The 18,011-nt window shown below is 40.2% G+C and overlaps 1 protein-coding gene across 1 annotated transcript; it reads left to right on the top strand.

Annotated features, from left to right (window-relative positions):
* Positions 1–394: 394 nt before the first annotated feature.
* GABRA6 (gamma-aminobutyric acid type A receptor subunit alpha6) lies at positions 395–15,536 on the top strand. The gene is made up of 9 exons (XM_036240486.1): positions 395–499; positions 702–820; positions 1,341–1,408; positions 3,309–3,529; positions 3,614–3,696; positions 4,006–4,149; positions 4,543–4,695; positions 6,114–6,373; positions 15,066–15,536. The coding sequence occupies exons 1-9, from the start codon at positions 462–464 to the stop codon at positions 15,348–15,350; spliced, it is 1,371 nt and encodes a 456-aa protein (XP_036096379.1). The 5' UTR covers positions 395–461; the 3' UTR covers positions 15,351–15,536.
* The last annotated feature ends 2,475 nt before the right edge of the window (positions 15,537–18,011 follow it).

The following is an 18,011-nucleotide window of genomic DNA, read 5'->3' as shown; positions in this document are numbered from 1 at the left end:
ATAAACGCTCAGCCCATTGGAACATAATCCCAATCAGCAAGATGCCATTGCTTTCCAGATTTTCTCCAGGGCTCTGCTACTCCCATGCCAAAACTAGCGGAGCATTTCTCCCTCCTAATCTCCCCTAGTGCCTTATTCGATTATTGTCACCGCTCTCCAGCCATGCACTGTCCCTTCCAACGCTCATTTCCCGAATGAGTCAGTCAGAGGAGGCTGAGTGTCCACCAGGGCACAGTCTAAGAATCCGAACCCTCTGTTCCACGCGAAGAGACGGCAAGGGGGACCCTCAACATTATCCTGGCGACCTCATCATCTACTGGATTCCTGGCTGGATGCAAGCAAGGATAAGAAATATGGGGGGTCCAGAAGGTTGTTCCAGTTGATTGGCAGAGGGGAGCTGGTTAGTGGGAAGGACAAACCAGGAGGAAGGCGAAGTGAGCTGCATTTCTGTGCACTGCAGGATGGCGTCACCTCTGCCCTGGCTGTTCATTATTTTATGGTGAGTAAGACTTTTTCCCCCTGATTTTTCCCCTTTAGCTTAGAGGAAAGGGAAAACACACTCCCACTGGGTGACTTCTGTAGTCAACCAAGAAAGAAGCCTGGGTGGTGTGGCGTGTAAGTTGTGGTGGGGAAGACAGGATGATTGAATAGCACGTATTCTCTGGGGCTGGGAGAGAGGGTCATTGACTGTCTGCTTGCAGGGTAGAAAATGCCCTCGGGAAACTTGAAGATGAAGGAACCATCTACTCAAAGAACATCAGCCGGATCCTGGACAACTTGCTTGAAGGCTACGACAATCGGCTGCGGCCAGGATTTGGAGGTGAGGGGCCACAGCCATTAGGAGACCGAACATCTGTGCTCTCCTCCCCCTTCCTGCCATTCCAAGGCCCAGAGGCCTCCGAGGGTAGTGAGTGGGCAAGGGCAGGGGTCCTGGGGAGGGGCCGTGTGTGATTCCCACCCACTCTTTGCCCCTCCTCAACCAGAGATCTCTTATGCCCGTTATTTGAACTCTTTGAGCTCAGTTTCCTCAACTACAGTGTGGATGCATGAACAGTGCCTCCTAGGCTTGTAGTGTTGAATGAGATTCTCCACGTAAAACACGCTTCCTTAGCACTTCTCTCCCGAAAGCCACCCACCAGTGACGATGACTGTGTTCAGTAGCCTTCTCACGCAGTTCTCTTCTCGTTTAGAGTTGGAAAGCTCAAGGCCCCGTAAGTGGGATTGCATTAGGATGGGCTGCGGACTCTGGCTGTGCGGAGGGCTCCGCTGTGGAGCCATGAGGTTCAGTGCCCTTCACATCACTGCTGATAATTGCCCCCATTCCTCTGGGCTAATTTCAGGTGCTGTCACTGAAGTCAAAACAGACATTTACGTGACCAGTTTTGGACCCGTGTCAGATGTGGAGATGGTGAGTGCGCTCTGAGTGAGGGGATAACGTTACCCCACGGGAGAGGGGCCGTGACCCAGAATGAGCGGTAATGGGCTTCGTTGCCAAGCACCGTGATGCAACATGCAGACCCGTGCTGGGAGGGCATGGCCATCAGAGCGGATTCCTAATCTCCCTCACGGAGGGCGCTCTCGGAACATTTCAATCAGAGGGGCTGTATGGGACGATATCCTCTCTTCTGTCCACCTCTCAGGCACTGATTCTTTCCGACAAGGGAAACTTCCACATCTTTATGAAGTCCTAGCGAGTGTTTGGAGTAGCAAAATGAAATACCAACAACCTCACCATGTACCTGTATATTGAGAATATCTATGAAACTTAACACATACAGGTTTTTTTTTGGTAGTACATAATTTTTAGTATATTTAATTAAAAGAGTACAGGGAGTGTTTTGAAAAGGCTAATGCTTTCCACCTTTTATGCTGGGACTAGAACAGCAGGTGTTCCGGGACTCTGCTCCAGGTACAGATGGGTGTAGCATTCGTGAAGGGATATTTATAGCAAGTGGCGATGAAAACCTGAGCTAGTCTTCTGGAACCAAGTAGGTTAAAATGTGCTGTCACAGTCCTTAGGTAGCATTGCCTCCTGCACGTAAAGTATACGTACTAAAACTGAAATAAACATAACCTTCCAAAGAAGTGCCTCATTACATTTGGTTAGGGAAATGTAATTTTGGATAAACAGTTATGTGAGACCTTTACATGGTCTGCTTTTTGAGTTGAAAAGAAAAGAAAAGAAGAAGAAGAAAAGAAAGGAACAAATAAAGAAATGAAAGAGGAAGAGAAAGAGGAAAAAGTAACAAGAAAGAAAATAAGGAAGAGGAGGAGAGAGGGAGGAGGACTTCATTTAAGAGATAAATGTCTTAAGACTAGAGAGAAAGGAGAGTCTTCATTAACCAGAGTCTTCAATTATTTTACTATCATATTTTTATTTGAGTACTGACTCACCCACATATAAATAACCACAACCATATTCTATGGTATTATTTTAAATCTGGGGACACTTGAAACTTGATTCTATACATTGGTCTCTTTTTTATTTTTACAATAGAGCCTTGTTATAGCCTGGATCATCACTATGAATATATTGTGTCCAATTATATTTTAAAAATATAATCACCATTTGTAGTAACAGGTCTCATAAAAGAACATATAAAATAGGCAAAGCAATTATTGGCAACATTTTGATACAGTTACATTGTTATTTATCATTGACTTTTTCAATGACCCTTATCACAATTCTTAATATTTCAGTGTTATTTCAAAAAAAGCCACAAATTGAAACTCAGTAATTATTATGCATCCTTGAATGATGCTCTTTTTGAGTGTTCCTGGTAACATTTGCTTTTAGTTGCTCAGAGAACTCTGAGAACAATATAAAATAATCATGGTGTGCAGCCTAAGTATGCTCAACAAGTTTATTCTTGGTAGTTGACTAAATGGTGTCATGATGCTTGGAGACATCTTTGAAGGTTAACATATTTGTAAACTAACTGATGGTAAGGTGGACAGGCACAAAAACTAGAGTGTAAACATTTTAATATTTTTCTTCTAAATTAAGAATGGAGGAATTGATAAGTTAATAGATGGAGAAAGGGTGACAGAAAAAGAAGCATGTTGAAGACGGTCAAGGTTAAGAGGGAAACTTTGCACAACACAGCACTATCTTTTATATGAATACAAAGTTTGAGTTTGAGAAAAATAACAACTCACTGAAATTATCACTTTCCTGATAGGTTGTTGCCTTTCAAAAAAGTTGCTTTATTTCTTAAATTTTAGGATTGGGTAGATAAGCTGGTGAAGAAACTATTTTTAATAAACCATCTCCCCAGGCTGCAATGAAGTTCTTATTTTTCTCTTAGGAGTACACCATGGATGTTTTCTTCCGCCAGACGTGGACTGATGAGAGGTTGAAGTTTGGGGGGCCCACTGAGATATTGAGTTTGAATAACTTGATGGTCAGTAAAATCTGGACACCTGACACTTTCTTCAGAAATGGCAAAAAATCCATCGCCCACAATATGACCACTCCGAATAAACTCTTCAGAATAATGCAGAATGGAACCATTCTATACACCATGAGGTAAGGTTTCCCCACCTCTGCTTCCTCTGCCCAGTGGGTTCCTTCATCCTTCTAACTCTGAACCATTCACTTCAATGTCCCCAGGCTTACCATCAATGCTGACTGTCCCATGAGGCTGGTTAACTTTCCTATGGATGGACATGCTTGCCCACTCAAGTTTGGGAGTTGTGAGTTACAATAAGCTTCTGACAGTTAAATAATGCATTCAGAATATGCATTTATTTGGTTTTAGTCAGCAATTGGAAACCAAAAGGGAAATATTATTACTATGCCATTCAAAGTGGGATTCCAGGAATATACTTACTTCATCATATCTGTCATAGTCAGAGGTTTTGGTCACCCAAATTAAAGAAAAGCACTGAAGGTCACTTATGTTTGTATTTCCTTTTTATATAGACAAAACTTGCATTGAAAAAAAAACACAACACACTACAAATCAGATTCACTATTATGTTTAATTTGTTTAAAAAATTCAGATGCCTACCCCAAAAGTGAAATCATATACACATGGAAAAAAGGACCACTTTATTCAGTTGAAGTCCCAGAAGAATCCTCAAGCCTCCTCCAGTATGATCTGATTGGACAGACAGTATCTAGTGAGACGATTAAATCTAACACAGGTGAGAATCTGACCAAGGCATGGATGTAATCCTGCAAGGTGACCCCAGCAGGAATCTTCAAAATACCTGTTTCTTTTTCTTCTGCATGCTATCCTCAGATAAGCTTGATGTTTTGAAGTGACGAGTAGCTTTCTTTAAATTGACTTTGCAGTCATATGCACATAAAAACAGGTGTATCCTTGGAGTAGCTCTGCATGAATATGACACAAAGAACCCCACCCAAAACAATGAGGTGATGCATCTATCATCTGCGGATAATGTTTTTGCCACACGTTAAAATACATCTTTGCTTGTTTTCTTCCAGCCCATGTTAATTTAAAGACCTGAGAGATTTATTCCCAGTTGTATTTTTTTTACACACTGTCAACAGCAATGGTATGTGTCTTCCAACAGGTGAATACGCAATAATGACAGTTTATTTCCATTTGCAAAGGAAGATGGGCTACTTCATGATACAGATATATACACCTTGCATTATGACCGTCATTCTTTCCCAGGTGTCTTTCTGGATTAATAAGGAGTCTGTCCCTGCCAGAACTGTCTTTGGTATGCTTCCCTCTTTGGGTTTTGTTTTCGTTCATCCTCCAGCTCCCATGCCTAGGGTATTTTAGGGAAATATTCACACCAGCGCACTTTTTCAGCCCACAAAGCAAATAGACTCGTATCTCAGTCAGACGCATGTATCATGTAAAATGACCCTTATCTTATTGCAAGTTGTATGGTGAATCAACAAACCATTTGTCTCAGTGAGAATTCTGGTTGGTTTCCTGTGACTTTCATATGTCCTATTTAGTAGGTTTTTTTTCTTTCTTTCTAATTTTGATTTGATTTTCCATAATCAAGGGAAAGCATAAAAGTCAAAACTGACATATAAATCCATAAAAACAAAGACTAAATTATTGAATGCACTGACATACAAATTATATCTCACTTTTACTTGGTTGAACCATAAAAAATTGCTATTTTTATGGTCTAAAAATAGTTAAATACTACTAATCTCCCATGTTTCAACCTAAAATTTAGTTCCATTTATGATGTATAGAATCAGTACTAGTTTTGATGAAACAAAATAAGAAAAAGAGATGTAAAGAAATATTACCACGAACAAAATGCATTTTTCTGAGTTTTCATTATTATGAATTTAGCAGGAATTCCATGGAAGACCTAAGTTGAACTGAAATCTCAAATAAATTTTGACTTATTTACCATATTAAAATAGATCTCATTCTGCAAATTATAAAAGAATATCTATATAATGACATTGACCATATTCAAATCATATAAATTCCCAAGTCATAATTCAAGACAGAACACTGCTAGTACATGAATGATGAAATTATTTTGTCATGGGTAAATAGTTTACTTAAAATCAAGCTAAAAATTAAAAAAAATATATTTTTGAGGGACCTAACTTTATGATTATTAGTCACACCAGATAGACTTCTTAAATATGATGAAATATATAATGATCAGAAGTTCAAGGTTTTATTACTTTAGTGATAATTTGCTTTAAGTTTACTAAAGAAGTAAACAATTAAAATTTTTCATGACATAAATTTTAAAACAGTGTAGCTAATTCAATTCAAAAGATATGTTTTGAGTTACTACAATGTACAGATCACTGCAGGAGGTATTGAAGGATACAAAATAATAATACCTACGATGATAACTGTGAATAATTATAAAGCAATAAAATCAAAACACAAATTACATGTGGAGAGGGTTTAATCTTCACCACCAGCATGCTCTCATTTCAGTTTCTATTGGATTCCAGAGGCTAACCCTGAACTTTTTTTTTTTTTATTGATTAATTTTTGTTACAGATGTTTCTCCTTTTTCCCCCACTGATTCCCCCCTCCCCCTCCCTCCCTGCCCTGTCCCCAGATTGTTGTCCATGTCCACTGTTCATGCACACATGCGTGTAAGTTCTGTTAACCCTGCACTTCTAATTGCTCTCATTTCAGGGATCACCACTGTTCTGACCATGACCACGCTGAGCATCAGCGCCCGGCACTCCTTCCCCAAGGTGTCCTACGCCACCGCCATGGACTGGTTCATCGCCGTGTGCTTTGCTTTCGTCTTCTCCGCTCTGATCGAGTTCGCAGCTGTCAACTACTTCACCAACCTGCAGACACAGAAGGCCAACAGGAGCGCTCCGAGCGCAGCCTCGCCCCCCGTGACCATATCAAAAGCGACGGAACCCCTGGAAGCTGGGATTGTCTTGGTAATAGTTTACTTTACTAATCTTAGCCATGTATCTATATGTAATCCAAACCGAGATCACAAACAACTAAATAGTCCAAAAGCAATACTAGTTGAGCACACGTTCCATAAGCCTGGCTCCAAGGCCAACTTCTTACCCAGCTTCACAGAGAAAAGACAGGTGACAAACCTTCGTCTCTCTGTCCGGACAGTTGGCATTCCTCTTTCATCAGCCTCATAGCACGGATAGATCCCAAGCGCTCAGAGACAGGAAAGTTCTTCTTAGCCTTTAGATGCTTGCTTTTAATTGGTTCACTTAAACCAACTAGGGAGAATAAAGTTAAAAAAAAAAAATGACAACAAAATGTTCTTAATGAGCCTTTGAGGCTTCAGAGCCTGAAGGAAACAGACAGGACTTCCAAGGAGAGAGGACTTTTATTAGAAATTTGCATGAGGGCCAGATGTCAGTATTAGGGTCTATGAATGCTGAGTCATCAGCCAAGTTTTTGATTCATATAAAAACATTCTCATATTCATATTCATATATTAAGACATTAATATAAATGTATTTTTATTCAAAGACTTATAATCAGTGAGAAATACCTATACAATTAAGTTTAGATTTGCTGTGGCTGAGCTCTGGTCCCCAAAGGGGTTTTGAATAAGAAACAAATGACAACATTAATAATTCAAGGATCATAAATGTGTCCTCAAATTGCAATTTTATAGATGAGCAAATTCTCCCAACAATTAAGTTGTACACACTTTTTTAATGGATCATAGAACTGATCGACAAGTATACATTTTTATATGAATTTAAACTCCAAACAATGGCTCTTGAAAAGAGGCAAAGTTTGTTCTATAAAATTTAGTAATGCAGATACTTGAAACTGAAAATTTCCTCATAATTGATCAATTCTCATGAACATTTCCAAATCGTGGAATCACATGTTCAGCTCATTCTTAGCTAACTTTTATGATAGAAAATTAAAAGTTATTTGTATTTTACTTCTCAAATACTCAGGCATTTTTTTGGCTAAAGAATGATAATTTTTTACTGAAACTTTTCTCTCTGATAAACTAAGAAAATTAGTTGACAACTTACATTTTCTCCAAAGAATAAAATAAGGCTATTCTAATGATAAATGAAAATATATAATTTAAGGACTTTTTTTCTTGAATTATCTATCCCTCACTTAAAAAAAATACCTGTGATGCAGTTCAATGACTTTTGTTTACAAATTGAAAACAGAGCATCAGAAAGAAAAATTATTAGTTACTAGTTGGTAGAAAAACTAGGAATTGGTTTTAGACCTCCTGCCTTCCACTTTACAGAGGCCTCCCCTCCCCACAGTCCCTCAAACACTGAAACAGAAAATATTCTCAGAATGTACGTGAGGTCATTCCCAAAAGTCTCCCTTTGACTTAGTGATTTTTTAAAAAATATATAGATATGTTTTGAAAGGTGACAATAATATAAATTTTGTAACAAAAATGTTAGTCTGAAGATTCAGTCCAAAACATTTGAAAAATCACTTTTTTCCCAGAAAAGTTAAATTCCAAATATTTTTGAGAATTATTTTATGTTTGTGAAAATAAGCAATTATGTTATAAGCTACCTGTATTTATATAGGTATATAACCAACATATTGTCCAAAGGTCGTGTATTAACACATATCTATAAAGGAAGAAGAATTAATGTTTATCAGAATTCAGTTTAACAGTTTATTACTTGAGAAATAGTAGACGTTAAAAGAGAAAAGGTAAAAAATGAACTTCAATGACTTCGAATATGCTCATTGATATGATATAGAACAAAAAAAGACCAACTTCTTTACATCAACTCTTTTGAAATATGCGTTACTGAAAGGAATATGATTTTAGACCCTGGAGAAAGCATGGTTATTATTCCTTTTGCCTCTTATTTTAAAGGTATAGCTTATTAACAACATGAAATTTAAGATCGCGGGTCTTCATATAAACTATATTCTGCAGTTCTAAAATGATAACATATGATGAGCAGGTCCTTTGGGAAGCTGGATAAAATATTGCATTTAAATAATCTCAAAGTACTTCTTTTCCAAGTTGGCTTTTCTTTTTTTGGAAAAAAAAAAAATTCTAAACCTGGCTCTACTTAAAATATTTTAGGGGAATGAAAAGCATTTCTGAAAGGCTAGGTCAAAGCATAAAAATAAAAACAAAAATAACTAAGCCTAACAATACAAACCTTGTAGATGTCAAAAGTAAATGTGATGATTACATAGAGGATTTGCATTTTATTTATTTATGTTCAAGCTTGGCAGTTTGCCTTATAGGATGTAGCAGAACAAAAATTATACAACACAATGGTATATTATGATTGCTAGGTCAGTTTTTCCTTTAAAATATCATGACATTTAAAAATGCCTATTCAGTTGTAATCAAAATAACACTATTTCAAGTAACTTGGACATCAGAGAAGCAAGCCAATGGTGGAGTTGAAATGAAATAAGCGCTTGGGTATTTCACGTGATTCTAAGTTGTACATTTTAACCGATTCACTGCTCTTCCCGAACAGCTACTTATAATGAATGTAGAGAAAAGTTTTCCACTGATTTTGACCTTAAAATATAATAATGACAAAGAAATGCAAGCATTTTAAATCTACTACTCAAACCGGAAGAAACACCTAAAACTAAATCCTCAGATGCACTCTATAGACTTTTTTGTTTTTAAGGCATTTGGAACTGGAGGCTTTACTGTTTTTTTAGGTTTTGAGAAGGACTGATCCACAATTTCTTTTCAACTTTTATGACATTTTTCCTTATTGTTTTTATCTGGTATGTTATCCGGCATTAGAGAGGTATTTCCTCCTTCACATTTCAGAACTTGTGTTTGAGGTACACTCTTCAGCGTGTAAAAGCAAGTTTGGCTCTTGACCTCTTTTTTAATGTTTTGCTGACTTCCTTGTTACTTTAAGAGTCTAAGTCCACATTACCTAGGAGAATCCCCTCCCACCCACCCATCACACATCCAACGTGGCTTTTATTTTTCAGAGGAAGGGTGATGTTCTTGGTAAATAATCTACAAACAAAATTGACCAAGATGTCATTTGTCGGAACAATAGCTATATTTATACTGATTACATTGATTCTTAATTGATGCATTTTTCTTTTCACCTCGCACCCATTTATTGAGTACCTATGTAGTCGATGAATTTTTTTAAGTACTTTTATGTGCCAGACCCTTTGTAAAATGCTGAGGTTGCATTAATGAGTGACGTCGGTAGGGCCTCTTCCCTCACGGAGCTTCCTCTCAGGCAGGGAGAGAGACAAATCCATGAGGCATGATGTTGTGACAGAGGCTGTGTACAATGTGGCAAGCTGGAGGAGAGTCCTGCAGGCGTGCCTGATGCAGACCGAAGGGTCAGCGTTCCGAAGGAAGTGATGCCTAATCGGAGAACAGAAACACGAGCCTGGTCCTGCTCTAGAAGCACTAAGTCAGTTGCTGGACACTTGGACTTAGAGAGGGAAGTAAGATATAGATCCCGTCTGCAATTCTTTTCATGGAATGTCTGCTGGACCGTTACCATGATGCCCTATGAAACACAGACTTTACCTCCTCTGTTCCAAATACTGCCAAGATTTCCTTGAGTACTATTGGTATCCAGTAGAATTAAGGGTTGAAATAAGACCATCAGAGACTCTGAGCACCAGAAAGATTACGCTGTCCCTTCTCATGGCTGTGCCATTGTTTGAGTTACAGAGAGGGTGGGGTGGGTTAGGTGAGGTGTATAGATGGTTAGTTCTTTTCCCATATCTTCTATAAAATCTTCGAAATTCCAGTATGGTTTCTAGACATGCCCCCAGCACCACCGACCCACTAGCTTGCTGCCAATAAGCTGCTTCTCTGCAGAAATCTGGGTTCAGCTCTGTTCCCAATTCTGCACGCTGTAACATAAACACAGAAAACCTGACAGAGTTCTTATCTTCTCCATAGTGATATGATAGTTTTAAAAATCGGATACTTAAAAAAATATATCAAGTACTAAATGTTTTCAAAAATATTTTCTCCTCTTAAAAAATTTTTTTTTTCTTTATTGATTTTAGAGAGACAGGAAGGGAGAGGGAGAGAGAAACATCAATGAGAGAGAACATCAACTGACTGCCTCCTGAGTGCCCCCCACTAGGGATCGGGCCCACAACCTGGGCATGTGTTCTGACTGGGAATCGAACTGGCGACCTGCTGGTGCATGGTTCGGTGCTTAACCACTGAGCCACACTGGCCAGGCTATTTTGTCTTATTTTTTTAAGCTCCTGTTTGCTGGCTGTAGGTGCAGATGCAGTGTTAGTCCATTGAGTAATGCAGCCTTGGTTAGAATCTCTCTTGAAAGGTAACCCATTGCCCCCTCTTCTGTAATATATTAGACCCACTGAATGTAGCAAAATTGCTCTAAGTACTTCCCTAATGCCTTATCCCTACATCAAGTAATTGATTGCCATAAAGTCCAGTTTGGTTCAAAGTACCTTTGCAATATGCTGTTACTTAAAACAAAACCATGCTCTAAAAATACCCAAAGCAGGATGGCACTCAGCAGCAGGGGAGCCCTGCAGAAATTCAAAACCACAGGTGTTCCACTCAAAACAGTGACAGCCCCAAGCTGAGCCCTCATCTGGACTCTGACAAAAGCCTATTTTATCATCAACTGAAGCTGCCGAGCTTACAATGAGCAGGCAGGCGGGGTCTGATGCAAACCTGTAGCTTGAATGGCTTGGAAAATTGGCTTTCCTTTCATTTCAGAAACGTAATGTGATTCTTTTAAATTGGCGTCCAGTCTCCTATACCTCAAATTCCCAATTATCTGGGAGCTGATTATCCAGTGTGTGCCTTAACCAGGAGTCCTGCATTTCCTTGAGCATATTTTATTTGCTTCCTGCTAGAAACCCCCCGCAATTACTGTTGGGTTGTGGGAAAGTGGTAACTCTAAGCCAGTGAGTCTGAATCCCCCCGCAGAGGATATTGGCAAGGTCTGGAGATATTAGTGGTTGTCATAAGTCCAGGAAGAGAGGGCGGGGTGCTACAGTCATCTGGTGGGAGAGGACAGGGGTGCTGCTCAACAGCCCGTGATGTACAGGACAGTTCCCACAACAACGTTTGATCCTACTCAAAACATCTGTGTTTGAAAAACTGTGCCCTAAATCATACAGCTGATGGGAAGAAACAATCGCGGTTGAGTGGATCTTTGGACTCTGCCAGGGATTGAATTCAGGTGCTGCCAATTATTCCTTGTGTGAGCTTCCTGCGGAAGCCTTCATTCGTTCATTTTTAAAATGGAAATAATATTATCACATAACTGATCCCTTCTAGGAATAAGCAACATAATGCATGCAAAGTTCTGTGCACAACAACATAATGTAAAGTAACATTGCAAAGTTCTGTGCACTATAACATAATGTAAAATAACATTGCAAAGTACTGTGCACTACAACATAATGTAAAACAACATTGCAAAGTTCTGTGCACTATAACATCATGTAGAATAACATACTAAAATGTGATGTAACATAATCATAAGACTTTTTGTTCCCTTCTTTTTGCTCCACTACTGAAAGACATTTTGAAACATGTTTAGCTTTTCATTCATGTGCTAACTCAGCGTATGTTTGTTAAGCACACTGGCTAGGCATTGTGGGGCAGTCACACAGAACAGTAACATGCCCTGTACCATTCATGTCAGGAAAGGAGATAAGGCAAAACAGAAATATTCTTTACAAAGGAGTATGTTACAATAGCTAAAAGAGCTGTAGCAGCTAAGCAGTCAAAGAAGTGTACTGTGTGTGTGTGCGCGTGTGTATAACATAGTCTTTCTTAAATTCTTAAAGAAAAGAAAGTAATAATTGTTCCTAACTTAAAAGATAGTAAAATTGAGCAAAATAGATCCAGAGACACAGAAGCTTGGAAAAGACTGATGAATCTCAGAGGGAAGGGGGTGGGCGGGAAGAGATTCACCAAAGAGCTAATATACATAACCCACGGACACAGACCACAGTGCAGTGAAGGCCCGGGGGTGGGGGTGGCACCGGAACTGGGTAGAGGGGTTCATTGGGGGAAAAAGGGGAAGGTATCTGAATACTTTGAACAGTAAAGATAGATTAAAAATATTATACCTAGAGGTATAATGGGGAGAGTCTATGAAATCTATGACATGCCTAAGTGGTGTAGCCACTCAGTAGTACGTATGGACTCTCAGTCTAGGGCTTTCTGACTCTCCTGCCCTCCTAACTCTTAAGCAAACCTCCACAGAGATTGTTTGGGGAAATCAGTGGGGACAGGGGGAATCCTACTGAACCTTTCATTCCAGGCTGATACCATTGTGCTTAAATTTTTCATGGCGTTTGGTCTTGAATGATGTTAGTTAACTCTGGACAAGGAGTATTTGGCAACCTCCTTTTAAGTAAGTCATTTGTGACACCGCCAATTTTTGTCACCCCCCTCCATCTCTAAAAAAGAGGGAGAGATAAAGTAATGCTTGCAATTTTATGGCAGATTACATTTTACAATCACTTTCTCATGTCAATAAAGTTTTTAAGGCCTGTCCCCTTTTGCCCTGAAAAAGAGAAAAACAATACCCGCAGCTTCCAGACTGGCAATGGGTGCTATCAACAGTCAAGACAAATTAAGAAAGAAAATCTGCTCTAAAGGCCCTCTTTCGACTCCATCATGACCTTGGACATTTTCTTGGAGTACAGTATGTGAACGTCCCATACATCTGGGAGGAGGATCCTTCCTTTGGAGAATGAAACAGGGACGCATCTTGCTGCGCCAGGTGAAGAATATGTTAATAAAATATGTACTGAATAAAAAGTTACATTAGAGTCTGAGAAACCTGGTTCAAGCTCTTGCAAGGTGGTGCTATGCTTATTCTCTAGGAGAGGCAGCATAAATGGAGACCAAAGTACCCCTGCTCTGGTCCTACCCACACCGTGTCTGGTGGCTTGGGTGCTGTGGTCCTTAGCTGTCACATATCTATGACAGAGAGTACCACTCATTTCCTGTCCTCGATCAGCAGGCTGACTATTCTAAATGATCTTCCACCTCCAAGGCCGATGATTTGTTACATTCTGGCCAGAATGCCGAGCACAATGCCGGACCGATGGATAACAAAGAGAGAGATTCTTTGCTCGAAATTCCCCAAGTTCATACACGACTAGACTTGACCACACAGATTCCTTTTTGCTTTTGGTGAAGAAACAGATTTTCCCACGTCCCCTAAAAGCACACTGGGCTTGCACGCTCTGTGATGACTGTTTCTATTTAGATGCTCAGTAAGAAATCGAACAGCAAAATTCAAGGAGGGGAATGTAGAGAGAAGAGGGCTATTGGGTTGCTATTTCCTGCGGTCTAAATGTCACCACCTTGCTGGGTCATTCTGGTCCTGTGGTTCCACCAGCACTGGGGAGGTGGCTGCCTCGCCCTGGTGCTGCAGGGTTGCTGGCCAAAGCCACAGGGGTCTGTGCACGTGAGCAGCACACCCTGCCAGGCAACAAAGTGGTGATTTTGCTGCCAGGGAGGAAACAAGGTGGTTTTACAAGAGCAGGGATAATGGACAGTGGGGTTTGAAGGCAGAGACCCAGCAAGGAGACCCTGGCTGCAAGGACAGTGCCGATGACAAGATGCAGACAATCAAAGAGAAAACTCAGAGGGCGGCCCCCTACTCGTCAAAAGCATAAAAGGAATCTACAGCCAACAGAATTAGCGTGTCTGAATGAGGCCCAATAATTTAGAATAAAGACCAGAAAATTTGGGGATGAAATGCACTGAAATTGACCTCGGTGGTTTATCACCAGCTGTGCAACTGGTGGTGGTGGTGGTGGGGGGGGTACATTTCCCGTCTGGACCTTGGCTTTTTTACCTAGCAATTCATGTGCTAAATATCCCTTCCCAGATTAAAATTGGTTGTCTTATGAGCTCAATGGAACCTAAAATTTAATGACAGAAACTATCATATAACAACTCTGAGGTTAGTAAATAAATCATTTTTTGGGCACTCAAGATGGAGAGAAAACACTGGAAAATTTCTGAATGGGAAACACAGAGTTCTCAATACAGAACTCTGAGACAAGAAGCAGTTGTACTTCCAGCGATGGACACTCATCCTACCCAGTTGAAGGGCATTTATACTTTGTCCCTGGCTTTTGACACATATGAGCATCTTCATGTATATTTCTGTAATCTCAGCTGGATCAAATGTATTAATGTGTGAAGGTGATGCTGTAGGCTGGGGATGTATCTAGAAGAGTGATATCAGTTAGCCAAGCTGTTATTTTCGTTTATTGACTAATTGTCTGTACATTCCAAACAGAAATCTCCTCTCATTGCCTGAACTCATTGCCCCGTAGGCTTAACCATGGTCAGGGGGTGGACGAGCGTTCACAACCTAACTCATCTCCTCCTAATGGTACAATGCTCAGCGCCGTTTATGGGGCATGGAACATGTTCTGCATCAGTTGCTGATGTATTCATTTTATAAGATGTTGCATAAAAGTAAACCATTTTTTAAAAAAAATTTCTTAGGAAAGTAGCACCATCAAACACTATAATAATGTGCTGTTTTCTCTTACACAGTAGGTAAATAGTCAATACATATCTATCAATGATGAACAACAAAAAAAGGAATCTAAATAAGTGATGTCTATTATTTACCTAGGCTGAATATTTATGTCTTCTCCCCACAGCACCCCGATTCCAAGTACCACCTGAAGAAGAGAATCACCTCCCTGACCTTGCCCATAGTTCCAGCCCCAGAAGCCAGCAAAGTTCTCATGAGAGCGCCCCTCTCCCCGTCCACACCGGCGACACCCGCCACACCGCCACCGCTCTCTCCGGCCTTCGGAGGCACCAGCAAAATAGATCAGTATTCTCGGATTCTCTTCCCAGTCGCATTTGCAGGATTCAACCTTGTATACTGGATCGTTTATCTTTCCAAAGACACAATGGAAGTGAGCAGCAGCATTGAGTAGCTCGCACAAAAGACCCCCTGAGTTAAATAAGTTCTCGTTTTCTGAATTAAAAACGAAACAGCATTGAGACTTGTGTTAGGTGCTTTTCCGAACACAAGATCAAAATTGGAAATCTACCACATAGCTGTCGGTAAGCATATATGAAGCAAAAGCAATACTACTACTCCTCAAAATTGGAAGTTGAGGGCAGCGGAAAAATAAGGTTTTGGGTGGCGAGCACACAAGGCAACACACAGATCAAGCATCATGGAAATTGTACACTTGAAACCTATGTGATCTGATTAACCAATGTCACCCCAGTAAGTTTAATGAAAAATATGACTTTTGTGTACAGTAGAGAAAAATTTTATAAGAGGATAAGATGGATTCAGGGTGAATTTGCCAATCTTCACCCTTCATTGTTCTAATTGTTTTAATTGTCACTGTGAAAAGCAGGTAAGATGCAAAAGGCTGACAATTCCAAAGGTTGCCTTAAAATATGTTTATTTTGGTTCAGTTTTCAAGAGAGCAAAATGTAAATAGTCTGAATATTTATCAGTGGGTTGGTGCCAGCATGTTGGAGCCCTCGATGCTAGTGAAACAGCTTTTACACAGCCTTGTACCGCCGATGTTGAGCTTCGCCATTTGTTTTCACTGTGCTGCGCTATTGTACCTCAATAAAACATGCTGTCTGTATACATATGAATTATACATAGATCATAAATTATGTATGCATATGGTCATCGCTTCAGCTGGACTGCAATACAGTGTTGCTTTCCCTTGTTAAGCTTTCTTTTCAAAGATGATATGTTCGTCATAATTCCATAAAGTTATAGGCAAAAAATAGTGATTCTAAGGAAGCTTTGTGTGCTGTGACTGTGGTTATATCTTGTATTTTCTACCTTTCTGAGAACATCACTAAATAAAACAACAAGGAACCTAGTTATCTGGATCTGTCTAATAAAGCCAGGGAGCAGAGTTTCCTTAAGTACAGAGAAATGAAGTGGTTACCTCTACCCCAACGTTCGTGTTCCTGGTGATGCCAACAGATGGAAGGTAGGGAATGGACAAGCTCAGTCACCTTGCTCTAAAGAACGACTTGAGTTTGTATACAAATCATCAATTCTTCATCTCCTTTTGCTCATTCAACACATTTTCAGTTATACGATGAGTAAGGTCTGAGGATCTCATGTATAACATGGTGACTAGAGTTGTAATGTCGTATTGTATCATGGCAATTTGATAAGAGAGTAGGACCTAAATGTTCTCACACACAAAAACAGGTAAATAGGTGAGGTGATGGATGTGTTCACTAAATTGATGAGGGGGATAATTTCACAATTCAGATATATGCCCTTTAAATCTTGGAACTTTAGTTGACTATTACACCTTGGTGAAGCTGGAAACAAGGAGACTGTCCTCCCTGTCTACCACTCCAGCTCCTCCCGACTCTAGCTCTGGCCATTGCCCCATACAGAACAGCCAAAGGGAGGCAGGACCTAGGAGTCGGAGAAAGCATGAGCTGCAGTGGGTGCAAATCCATAAATCCCCCAATTAGCAGTTGCTGGGTCTTAAACATCACTGAGACCACTTGCAGCTCCAACCAAGAAAGAAATATTTTGGAGTTACTATTCTTGCTTTTATCAAAAAAAAAAAAAAGCAAACATTCTACAGCCAAACAAATTCGACTTGAATAGAAATAGCATTCAACTAAGGGCGAGAAGTATGCCCTCTCCACCCAACTCCCCTACTAAAGAACGTCCTGGTCTCTGGGAGACTCTGTGCTATTTTAATCTATAGAATTAGGAGCTAGATCGGATGTCCTCTAAAGGTCTTTTGTTTTGATCAACTTAATATTTGTCTCATTACTATGATTTACTATCTAAAGTAAGGTAGTCTAATGATAGAGGGCCTGCTTCTCTGTTAGGAAATAGCAGCTTAATGAAGGAAACCGCAGAGCTGGGGTTCAGACCTCCAAGGACGGGGTGCCACCAGGCTGACAGTGGTGTCTCAGGTGCAGAGGAGGAGCTCCTCAGAGCTGAGTCCTAACCCTCCGAGCTCTGCCTGCACGGCCCTGAGACCCCAGGAAGGTGCGGGAGAGAACCCCTGAACTTCGGGATCTGACTCACAAGGAGGAGAACTGGCTGGAGTGGACTCCTTGGGGAGGGCACAGTGAGGCTGGCTCTGGGGCTGCAGAAACCTGGACACTCAACTTATTGTTGCAAGTGAAGGGTAGGCAACAACAAAAGGCAAAGCAAGTAACCAAAGGGAGAACATTCCTTGTCCGTTCACCTGCACTCCAGTCTCTCTGCAGTGGCTCCTGCTGGGAGAACCTGACAGAAACCCTAGTGGCAGAGAAGAAATGAAAATCACAGTTCCAGCCTCAGCATCACAACCTAGAGTGCAGAAGGCTGAATACTGAGCTGACAGACAAATGCTTAATCACTGACATGATTCCCCCTTTGGTTATACTTATACCCTTTTACAATAATAAAAAGAAACTATTCTTCATACAAATAAAAATGTCTCATTATTTGTCCCAAAAGGTGATACAAAATATCAACAGTCATTGTATCCATCTCTAAGCAACAATCACAGTATCCTTTTCTGAGGGATGATATTTAATCTTCAATAAAATTACAGTATCACTTGAATATTTTGTTTCCCCAAACTCAATCGTAA

This window comes from Molossus molossus, unplaced genomic scaffold (assembly GCF_014108415.1).
Source record: "Molossus molossus isolate mMolMol1 unplaced genomic scaffold, mMolMol1.p scaffold_m16_p_4, whole genome shotgun sequence".
NCBI classification, from domain to species: Eukaryota; Metazoa; Chordata; class Mammalia; order Chiroptera; family Molossidae; genus Molossus; species Molossus molossus.
The sequence above is the reverse complement of the archived record's forward strand: the minus strand, read 5'-3'. Positions and strand labels throughout refer to the sequence as shown.